The following is a 12,231-nucleotide window of genomic DNA, read 5'->3' as shown; positions in this document are numbered from 1 at the left end:
TCTGGCATTCTTGAGCTATTTAGGCAGCTGAACAGATCACGAAAGTCTACTTATGCCAGATATGGATAATGAGTGTGGCATGATAAGTGGGAGAAAATAACACCTTTATTTGACTTCAGAAGTAATTCATTGTTCTGCATGAAATGCTTAAATGCAGATCCCCTCCTCCAGCCATGGAGAAATTAAGTCTCAAGGGCATCTCAGGTTCATTGTTGTAATGTTCCAAATGGACATTTATATAACATCCCCCATTAGTGTGTATTTTCTAAGGAAACTTTAAATTTTTAATAAGGGATCATAGCATTATGTTCTATACAAACTGACCTGTGCCTTAAACACAAGTTCATCTGAAGCATTTTGCAATAGTAGGAAAAATTCACTGTGTGTGTGTAAGGGGAATGATTGGATGAGAAGAGATACGGATCCATTCTCTACTTTATTAGGTAAGAATTAAGCTTGAAAATCTTTATAACAAGGATTTCCAGCCTGAATGGATTGTTAACTAGAGAACAGTAGAAAGATACGGTTTTGAAATAAATGATTCTGTTTCAGAACTGGGGAGCCTCACCACAGCTAATTTGATGGAGAAGGTACGAGGCCTACAGAACTTGGCCTATCAGCTGGGGCTGGATGAGTGTGAGTACCCAGATCACATTTTTTCAGGGTTGCATGTTGTGTATTTCATGATGAGTGCTAGCTATAATTTCGAAAGTGTCTTTACTAGGCGTCATGAAGGTAAGAAGTCACCGTAATCTAGAGTTCCTTTTATGATGTAGTATACTAGAATAATTACTGAGTCTACTCAGTAACAAGTTATTTTTCTCTCTACAGTGAAAGTATATTGGAAACCCTTTCAGTTGAAAGCGATAGAATGTCAAGTCAAAGTAGCTTAAGCCAAAGAGGGACCTTATGAGTTCACATAAATCAAAATTTCAGGAGTAGAAATAACTTAGAAGGTATTTAGATGTTTGACTTTTGATGATGTTATTGAGATGTGCTCTTGTTTTTGCTTTTGTTTTGCATCTCAAGGCTCTTGCATTAGTCTTCTTATTTGAACTAGCACTGGGGGAGGGGGCCCAAAAGAGCTTCAGTTTATGTGTCTTTAAATCTGATAATCCCAAAATGAAGAACGTCTTGTCTGAACATTCCAAGAGAAAGGTCCTGGGGAGGACTCACACTGTACCATCTTGACTCAGATACCTATCTGAGAACCAGTACTTTAGCCAGTTAGCATGGAGTACCCTGGCGGGCCAAGCCTGGGTCCAGGATGCAGACACAGATTAGAGGGGTTAGTCTGATTCAAGCCCATGGAATGGGAGGGAGGATTGGTTCCCCAATGGAAGGGCCATATAGCAGACCAAGAACATAGTCTGCTATCACGACTAAAATTTTAAAACTTCTCATTTGTTACTGTCTGCTCTTCATTCTTTTAGTGTACATTTATTTCTTTATAGATTATATTTCTTCCTATACTGTATTCATTATAAAATTGGGAAAGGAATTGTAGAAATTCTCACTATGTAATTGAAAGAGAACTCAGCATAAATATAGTGGTTAGAACTTTGTTGTCAGTGGGTACTTCTGACACCTTCCCGAATCCACAGTTGTGAGAGGCTACAGTAGCTTGTAATTTTCTTCAAACATGCAAGTTTTGTGCCGATTAGAACAATCCCCAAAACGGTTTTATAAATTGTTTATTTATAGAGCGTATAGAGTATTTGTTTACATTGTTTATCTTAATTACTGCCAAATTCAATATTTCACTTTAACATTTCATTTAAAACTTCTGATTTTTGACTAATAGTCTGTCACTTTATTAGACCTCTTTATCTTTTCTATATTTCCATCATTGTCATTAACAGTTGGCTTTCTTTTACCATAAAAATGTTTTTTGGGCGCCTGGGTGGTCAGTTGGTTAAGCGACTGCCTTCGGCTCAGGTCATGATCCTGGAGTCCCGGGATTGAGTCCTGCGTTGGGCTCCCTGCTCAGCAGGGAGTCTGCTTCTCCCTCTGACTCTCTCCCCTCTCATGCTCTCTCTCTCATTCTCTCTCTCTCAAGGAAATAAATAAAATCTTAAAAAAAATGTTTTTTAATCTATTCATAAATCAAGGAGCAAGAAAGAACAGACCACGGGTGCTAGCTGGTCTGCTAGGTTCACTCATTGTTACCTAACTCTCCTCTGTGTTATTGGTCATTTATTTCTCATGATTAAAATTTATGTGTTGGCAAAATCAATATTTACCATGTATGTCATGGACTTCCAGGGTTTGTAATGAAAAGGCAAATCTGTGATTATTAAATTCATGAATGCTAGGTTGGTATAATATAGAAGTTGAATCTGTTACTAGCTCTGGATAGTAAATGCTGTAATAATAATAATAATACTCTATCTCTCTGTGTCGATTTTTTAAATGAAATAAATTTTATGCTCATTATATGTGCATATGTGTTTATCAACAGTATTATCTCTAGTTAGCTGTAGTTGAAATTGCCATGTTTTCTCTGATTAGTCTTTCTTTTTTTGCTTTCTTACTGAGAAAGATAAAATTTTCCCCCATCTTTTATTATGGAGAATTTTAAACATATACCAAAGTAGGGAGAATAGAATAATGACCTTACGTAACCATGACCCAGCTTTAATAGTCAGCATATGGCCAGTCGGTTTCACTTATACAGCCTCCCATAACTATTTTATTTATTTATTTTTAAAGATTTATTTATTTGGCAGTTCACAAGTAGGCAGAGAGGCAGGCAGAGAGAGAGAGGGGGGAAGCAGGCTCCCCGCCGGGGAGAGAGCCCGATGTGGGCCTCGATCTCAGAACACTGAGATCATGACCTGAGCTGCAGGTAGAGGCTTAACCCACTGAGGCACCCAGGCGCCCCTGTTTTAAAGCAAATCTTGGGTATTATATTACCTCATCACCCAATAACTCCATTTGTCTTTCCAAAAGACAAGATCTGTCTTCTTCCCTCACCTTTTAAAATATAACCACAATGACGTTATTATGCCTAAAATTTTTTTTTAAAGATTTTATTTATTTATTTAGAGTAACAGCAAGTAGGAACACAAGCTGGGGGAGAGAGAGAGGGAGAAGTAGGCTTCCCACTGAGCAGGGAGCCTGATGTGGGGCTCCATTCCAAGACACCAGGATCATGACCTGAGCCAGAGGCAGATGCTTAATGACTGAGCCACCCAGTTGCCCCATGCCTAAAAGTTTTTAACAAACTTGTGTAATATCGTCGAATAGCTAATCAGGATTCAGATTTCCCTGGTTGATTTATAATTGTCTTTGTACAGTTGGTTTATTAGAATCAGGTCCTAAATAAGGTTTATACACTGTGATTGATTTGTCTCTTAAGTCTGTCTTCATCTGTCATAGTTCCACCTCCCTTTTATTTTCCCTTGCCATTTACTGAACCTAGTTATCCTGTAGAATTTTATACATTGCGGATTTTGTTGTTCACATTGCTATGGTAGTGCTTAATATATTCACTTATCCCTTTTTATTTCCTGGTTGTTAGATCTTGTAGCTTTCACAGATACAGGTTGAGTCTATTTTTATTTTGGCTGTTTCCTGAATGGAATTGTATACATCCATCAGAAGGTACATCATGTCTGCCTATCTCTCTTTGTGATATTAAAATTAATTAGTTGATGAAGGCATTGTTAGCCTGATTATTCATTGTAAAATTCTCCATCAGCCTTACACAAGAGTTTTAGCGGCTTTTGGTAACTGCCTAGATCCCCTATTTTATTATAGGTTGCCAGATGGTAATATTCTAATTCTGTCATTTTTTGTTATTAGCTAGAATTTTTCTATACAGGATTTTATCTTACCAACTATTTATTTTACCTTGAAAGCTGTTACTACAGGTTAAATGAGTCTTTCTTTTTATCAGTTTTTAGAATAAAGAGTTCCCCTAAACATCAGTAAAGTTTATTGTAGTGGCTTTCCACAGAGTCAGAAACTTGGTGTGGTTTGTTTTAGTTTTTAATCCATATAGTTAAAAATATTATTACCATTCAGTGTTTGTATTTCTAAAACTTAAGACATTGTAGGTGGGGATTTGCAGTCACTTAACTCAGCCAACTTAAGCACTGAACCAAAATTCTGTAACAGAAATGCTCATTTCTGCCATATGAGTCCCATGAGCCCAGCCGAGATCTTTTCAAAATTATTTTCTTGTTCAAAATTCAGCCTTATTTCCATTTCTGTGGCAAAGCTTTGCAATTTACTGTCATTTTTCCCTGATTGCAACAAATTAACTGACATATAGAAAATAGTTTTAGCTAATAGAATTGGAAAGATTTATATTGATATGTTTTGGACTTCTTGGGTACAGTCTCTCTTTGTTTTGTTGTATATAGTGTATTTGCATAAAAACAAGATCTTTTTTTTGTCCTTACAGATTATTCATCTACTCTAGGGGTTGACATTTACTTGACACCCTAATCTGGTGTTTCGATGTCTCAATCCTCTTTCCTGCATTAATTGAGAGGATGACATGGATGAAAAATAAGCAATAGGAACTGATGAATCCCCAAGGACCAGTGATCCTGTTTTCATGCAAATATCTGCACTGATAAAGATGATGGGAAGAAAAAAAATGCAAAAAATATTTGTCCTCAAAACATGATTGTTTGTCACTTCCCTAGAGCATTGTTATATGTTAGTATAGAAATAATGTGTATCTTCTAGGGCTGTTAGTAACTAGATTGTGTCTTTTGGAAGATGAACTATGCCCTTTGATTTGGTACATGATTATGTCTCAGATAACCCTTTTGGGATTTTGGAGTGTAGTAATTTTTTGTATAGGTGTTTATAGCTTGTCATGACTGGGGTCCCTTGGCTTGATTTGAGCAGTTAATTAATATGAAATTGCCATGGAGTACATAGAAATATGGAAAATTGTAAACTGCCTTACCATATAAAGAATTTTATTTTCATTGCTTCTTTCTGAGTGCAGTGTCCTTTCTATTTTGCTGGAACTGTTGTAGACCAGTCTCCCTGCCTTTCAACCACTCCATTCCAGGCTGTCAGAGTAATTTTTCTAAAGTATCATTTGCTTCTTTTGTCCTTTGCTCGTAAGTCATTACGAGTACTTTATTGACCATGCGATCAAATTCATATTCTAACATGGCATTCAAAATCCTCTTCACTCTGGCCCTAGCTTAATGACCGCATTTCTTCCTTACTTCTCCCCTACCAAAACACTGTGTGCGGTTCACATTTGAAGTACTCACTCTTCGTGTAACACTTGGCTGTCTTCCTAATTCTATCCATGCTATTCCTTTTTCTAAGAGATCTCTCCCTGACCTATTTCTAATATTAGAACTTCTATCCATCCTTTACTGTTTAGTCCCAGATTAACTTCTTTCATCAGCCTTTCCTTTTCATTCCTTATCTGGAAAGTGAACCCTTTTGGCCTCCCAAATTGCTCCTAGAGTGGTTCATTTGTTTCATTTGTATGTCACTTTTACCATTCTGGGAGATTTTGGTACATGTCTTATCCCTTGATTGATTGTAACTCTTTCAGGTAAAAAATCATACTTTGTTCTGTCTTTCTAATCCATAGAGTACCTGGCATGTAGTAAATGCACAAGTGTGTATTTGCTGATTGAATGAATGGTAAACTGCTCATGACTTTGGGTGAAATGATAGAATTTTTCTAATAAAATCCATTGACTTAAAACTGAAGAGGTGAAAGTTTCTGGAAATTGTTCTTTTTCTGGCTAGTTGGTGTTTTATTGATGAAAAGTGACATTTGCAGGTCTTGTAGCGTCTGCAAGTTTTCCTCTAGTGGTTGGATGATCAACCACACATAGTAAAAATAGGGTGAAGCCTGTTGATGATGGTTTTATTTTGTCTTCTACTTGAATCTTATTCCATCTTGTTATGACCTGGACATGATCCTGATTTAGTCTTTTCAGTCATCCATTGGTTGCTTTATTCCTAAGACCAGTGAAACTAGGGGTGCCTGACTGGCTCAGTAGAAAGAACATGTGACTCTTGATCTTGGGGGTTAAATTTGAGGCCGATGTTGGGTGTAGAGATTACTTTAAAATCTTAAAAAAAAAAAAAAAGGAAAAACCAATGGAACTATCATTGTGAATCCTATAGAACACTGATTCTCAACACTTTTTACCCTTTAAAAAAATGTTTTCCCTCTTGTCTCTGAGGGCTAGAAACCACATAGATGAGCTAATTAATGGCTATACTCAAGATTTTTTTTTTAAGATTGTAAATATTTGGGGCGCCTGGGTGGCTCAGTGGGTTAAAGCCTCTGCCTTCGGCTCATGTCATGATCTCAGCGTCCTGGGATCGAGCCCCGCATCGGGCTCTCTGCTCGGCGGGGAGCCTGCTTCCTCCTCTCTCTCTGCCTGCCTCTCTGCCTACTTGTGTTCTCTGTCTGTCAAATGAATAAATAAAATCTTTAAAAAAAAAAAAAGATTGTAAATATTTATTTGACAGAGAGAGAGAGATCACAAGTAGGCAGAGAGGCAGACAGAGAGAGGGGGGGAAGCATCCCCGCTGAGCAGAAAGCCCAATGCAGGGCTCGATCCCAGGACCCCAAGATCATGACCCGAGCCGAAGGCAGAGGCTTAACTCACTGAGCCACCCAGGCCCTTCTACATTCAAGATATTTTTAAATAGAATGTGAAGATTGGGAAAGCAGAGGATCATGCCATTTGAAATTAAAGCTAAGCTTGGGACTCTGATGCACTTGTTCTTTTTTCTTTTTCTCTTCTTTTTTCTTTTTTTTAATAGCAGCTTTGTTGAGATATAATTCACACACCCCACAATTCACCTACTTATAGTGTGCAATTTGGTGACTTTTAATATATTTAGAGTTGTACAGCTATCATCACAATTGTAGAACATTTTTATCTCCCCCCAAAGAAACACTGTACCATTCCCTATCTGAAAAGTGGAAAGTACCCAAGCATTCATTCCTTATTTGCCTCCTAGGCCCACACGTCTAGGCCACTGCTAATCTGCTTTCTGTCTTCATGAATTTACCTATTCTTTTTTTTTTTTTTAAGATTTTATTTATTTATTTGACAGAGAGAGACACAGCAAGAGAGGGAACACAAGCAGGGGAGTGGGAGAGGGAGAAGCAGGCTTCCCGCTGAGCAGGGAGCCCTATGCGGGGCTCGATCCCAGGACCCTGGGATCATGACCTGAGCTGAAGGCAGAGGCTTAATGACTGAGCCACCCAGGCACCCTAAATTGACCTATTCTTGACATTTCATGTTAATGGAATCATACAGTATGTGGTCTTTGTGACTGGTTTATTTTTCGTGTAACATGTTTTCAATGTTTATGTTGTAGCATGTACTTAATTTCTTTTTATGGCCAAATAATATTCTCTTGTATAGATATATTCACCAGTTATCCACATTGTACTTATCCCCCAGGTAATGGACATTTGTATCTTTTCTATTTGGCTAGTGTGAGTAATGCTGCTGTAAACATTTATTTACAAGTTTTTGTGTAGATTTACCTTTCTGTTCTCTTGGGCTTTTAACTAGAAGTAGAATTCCTGGGTCATACGATAATTCTACATCTGACTCCTTTGAGGAACTGCCTTCTCTTCCATACTGGCTGCACTATTTTACATTCCCACCAACATTGTATGAGGATTCCAGTTTCTCCATATTCTTGCCGGTAGTTGTTTTTGTTTTCAAAAAGTTATCATTCATCCTAGTGGATGTGAAGTGGTTTCTCATTTTTTACATTTACATTTGACTAATAACTAATGATATTGAGCATGTTTTCATGCACTTATTGGCCAGTTGTATATCTTTGCAGAACTGTTTGTTTAGGTCCTTTGCCCACTTTTAAATTGGATTATTTGTGTATTTATTATTGAGTTTTAAGGGTTCTTTAGATAGTCTAGAAACAGCTCATTTATTATATATCTGCTTTGCAGAAGTTTCCTCCCATTTTTGTGGGTTGTCTTTTTACTTTCTTGATGATGTCCTTTGAAGCATAAAATTTTAAGTCCTATTTATCTATTTTTGTTGTTGCTTGTATTTTGGTTTCATACCTAGGAAACCATTGCCTAATCCAATGTCCCGAAGATTTATGCCTGTGTTTTCTTCTAAGAGTTTTATAGTTTTAGCTCTTACATTTATGTCTTTGATCCATTTTAAGTTAATTTTTGTACATTGTATAAGGTAAGGATCCAAATTCATTGTTTCGTATGTGGATAGCAAGTTGTTTCAAACATTATTTGTTGAAAAGACTATTATTTTCCTACTGATTGTCTTGGCATTTTTGTTAAAAATCAATTGACCATAAATGCAAGGGTTTTTCCCTGGACTCTCAGATCTGCTTCATTGATCTGTATATCTGTCCTTAATGGCACTACCCCATTGTTTTGATTACTGTAGTTCTGTAGTAAGTTTTTTGAAATTGTGATGTGTGAGTTTTCCAGCTTTGTTCTTTTTCAAGATTGTTTTGGCTACTCTGGGTTTCTTGAATTTCCGAAGAAATTTTAACTTGCCAATTGTTGCAAAGAAGTCAGCTGGGGTTTTGGTAGAGATTGCATTGAATCTGTAGATCAGTTTGGGGAGTATTCCCATCTTAATAATATTAAAATGATTCATGAATGTAGTATGTCTTCTATTTACTTAGGCCTTTAATTTCTTTCAGGAATGTTTTGTGGTTTTCAAAGTATAAGTATTACATTTTGTTTGTTAAATCAGTTCTTAAGTATTTTATTTTCTGATGTTATAAATGACATTGTCTTCTTAATATCATTTTCAATTTGTTCATTGGTGCTTTATTTTTTTTCCGAGTTTTAATTTAAATTCCAGTTAGTTAACATACAGTATAATATTAGTTTCAGGTGTAGAATTTAGTGGTTCATCGCTTATGCACAGTAGGCGGTGCTCATCACAGCTACCTCCTTAAATCCCCATCACCTGTTTAGCCCACCTCCCCTCCAGTAACCATCAGTTGGTCCTCTATATTTAAGAGTCTGTTTCTTGATTCGCCTCTTTTTTCTGCCCTATGTTCATTTGTTTCTTAAGCTTATTAGTACTTTAGAGAAATGCAGTTGACCTTTGAATAATGGGACTTGAGGAGCCAAACCTCTGCACAGTTGAAAAGCTGTTTATAACTTTTGACTCCCCAAAGCTTAACTAACCTACTTAATAGCTTACTGTTGACATGAAGCCTTACTTATGAACAGTTGATTAACTCATATTTTTATGCTATATGTAGTATATATTGTATTCCATAATAAAGTAACCAGAGAAAAGAAAATGTTAAGAAAACCCTAAGGAAGGGAAAATATATTTGTAGCACTGTGTTTATCAAAAACAAATCTGCATGTAAGTGGACCTGTGTGGTTTAAACCATGTTGTTCAAGGGTCGTACAGTTAACTTTTGTATGTTGATCTTCTATCCTGCAACATCACTGAACCCATTTATTAGTTCTAATAGAGTTTTAGTAGGTTGCTTGAGATTTTTTATATACAGCAGTTCTTGGATGGCTCAGTCAGTTAAGCGTCTGATTGTTGATACCAGTTTAGGTCTTGATCTCAGGGTCATGGGTTCAAGCCCCACGTTGGCTTCCACGCTGGGCATGGAGCTTACTCAAAAAAAAAAAAAAAGATTTTCTATATACAGAATCATGTCATCTGCAAATAGAGATAGTTTTACTTCTTTATTTCCAATCTGGATGCTTTTTATTTCATTGTCTTGCTTAATTGCCCTGACTAAAAATTCCAGTACAGGGTTAAATAGAAGTGGCAAAAGTGGACATCCTTGTCTTCTTCCTGACTTTAGGGAAAAAACATTGAGTGTGATGTTAGTTGTGGGTTTTTTGTAGATGTCCTTTGTGAGTCTGAGGAAATTTTACCTTTTCTTTTTTGTTGAGTGTTTTTATCATGAAGAGGTATTGAATTTGATGCATTTGTTCTTGATTGTGCTTTATCTTATACTACAAAATAAATTAAAATCTCAATTTATACTCATTTACTTAGTCTGGGTTGAAATTTACTTAGTAGTATAAAGAAATAGGCTAGGGGCACCTGGGTTCCCAGGGTCCTGTAATCAAGCCTGGTGTCGGACACCTTACTCAGCAGGGAGCCTGATTCTCCCTCTCCCTCTGCCTGCTACTCTGCCTGCTTGTGCTCTCTCTCTGTGTCAAATAAATAAGTAAAATAAAAGAAAAGAAAAGATAGGCTAAACAGTTACTAATGTAAATAATTTAACAATGAGCATATTACTCTCTAAGAATAGCTTTATGAAATTTAGCTTGTTTTTGATACAGGGTTTTTTTTTTTTTTAACTAATTTGTGGTCTAATCCTGTATGGTCTTTAGAAGTTTCACTGGAACCATTATTTGGCTAAATTTAATCACTTACATAGTTTTTAAAAGCAACATCGTATTGTAAAAAGATTGAGATGACCCCATTCCTGCTATTTCATTCTGTCAGTGATGAAGTTGTCTGTACCAGAAACTGTTTAGTACAGCTTTCTTAGGAGGTGGTACCAAAGGAAAACTTCCAAGTTAGCCTGTGGTATAGTAGATTTCTCTACCCTCTAGGCGTATAATTTTTTGGGAAAAAAAAAGACCATTTATATCTAGAAATTATTTCCCATCTAGATAAAATTATAAAGAACAGATAACTCTGGTCTTTAGATTTTTTATTTTAATTTATGAAGAAAGAGAAGGAGAGAAAATGTGGGACTCTTACAGCCTCGATATTCTTCTTTGTGTCCTGACAGCAGAGATATTTGTCTGGCTTATTTTATAAGGCCTGTTGAGTCTCTATAATAGGATTGATTGAGGAGGAAAATCGTCTATCCTTTAACCTCTAGATGGCAGCATGAGTCTTACTGTACTACCAGCTTTGCTCCTACCCTCTCTCTTCAACTGGGTTTCTGATTTAGGTAAGACATTCTTGCGACTTTACCAGACTATTTGCCTAACTTTGTTGATACCTTGCTTGATTTTTTAGATTTTTGTTTTTCCTTTTCATCTCCCCAATTTTTAAATCCATTTTCAAAGCAATATGTATTTCTGATGCTCAGAGTCCTTTAATTTCTCTATTGTCAGAAGTAACATTTTGCTTTTGATTAAAGAGATTGGTAGAAAAGATTCTAAAAATGTGGTAGTTTAATTCAATAGCTTCTGTATCTGGGTATAAGCCCCCTCAGAATGGGCTCAGTTCTCATCTCAGCCTACCTTGTTCTGTCCTTTCACTCTGCAGGTTACTGTGTGAGATCAGACACTGCTGTATTAAGTTAAGGCAGGAATGTTGGCTAAAATTGATGAAAGAAACTTGAACTCATTAGTCGTTCTTCAAGAAGAATCTAATTGTTTTAAAATAAAACTTGCAAATATTTAGCCATTTTGAGTGATGAGATAATAGGAAAAGAAAGAAGTATTCAGTTCAGCAACTGTTTGAGTGCTGACCTCCTGCAAGGCTCTGCAGAGGATATGAAGATGAATAAGACATAATTACTTCCTTGTGCAGATTAAAATGTAGTAGGAAAGAGAGATAAGACAATTAAGTAAATGATTCTTAATAGAAGGTAGAGGAGATAAGCTCCATAAGAGTACAAAGACCTATGGGGTAGGGAAGAAGAGGGTAATTACATTAGATTACTATAGGAATGGCAGGTATATGTCGTTTTGTATACCAACATGGATTGATTAGTTAGGATCGTCTAGGGCCATTGAATTGCGGATTTTGAGAAGGAGCCTGGATTCAGAGAAGTCAGTGTTATCTGCTATGGGCAAGAGGAAGGGGTGTGGTAGTATTTGCTATTTCTGGATCATTGAAAATAGACCTTAAAGAACACATAGGAGCTTGTTAGGTGGGAGTGGGAAGGGACCATATTCCAGGTGGAGTGAATATTCAGAGCAAAACAGAGTTTGAAGGAATAGCTGTGCTCAAGGAATGGTGGGAGTGATCTCTAATCTGGTTCTTAAGGAGCCCAGGTGACATCAAGGTCATAAGAACTAAGACAAGGAAGGAGACAGGGACTAGATTAAGGAGAGCCTTGAATTCTAGGAAGTAAGGAGTTAGGCTTAAAGGTAATGGAGGCAAGTGAAATCGTTTTTTAAAAGATATTTTAGGGGCATCTGGGCGGTTCAGTCAATTAAGCGTCTGCCTTTGACTCAGATCATGATCTCAGGGTCCTGGGATCGAGTCCCATATCAGGGCTCCCTACTCAGCGGGGAGTCTGCTTCTCCCTCTCCCTCTG

The 12,231-nt window shown here is 36.8% G+C and overlaps 1 protein-coding gene across 3 annotated transcripts in view; it reads left to right on the top strand.

Moving 5' to 3' along the window:
• LIN52 (lin-52 DREAM MuvB core complex component) overlaps positions 1 to 12,231 on the top strand; it is a 116,617-nt gene that overhangs the window by 12,679 nt on the left and 91,707 nt on the right. For 2 of the 3 annotated variants that reach the window (XM_080807641.1, XM_080807640.1), the window contains exon 5: positions 553 to 636. In XM_080807641.1, the coding sequence (XP_080663767.1) occupies positions 553 to 636 (84 nt within the window). Of the gene's footprint in view, positions 1 to 552; positions 637 to 4,411; positions 5,699 to 12,231 lie in introns of those variants that run through there. The other variant, XM_080807642.1, reaches the window with a different exon arrangement.

The sequence above is a fragment of the Martes martes genome (assembly GCF_963455335.1).
Source record: "Martes martes genome assembly, chromosome: 7".
Taxonomy (NCBI): Eukaryota; Metazoa; Chordata; class Mammalia; order Carnivora; family Mustelidae; genus Martes; species Martes martes.
The sequence above is the reverse complement of the archived record's forward strand: the minus strand, read 5'-3'. Positions and strand labels throughout refer to the sequence as shown.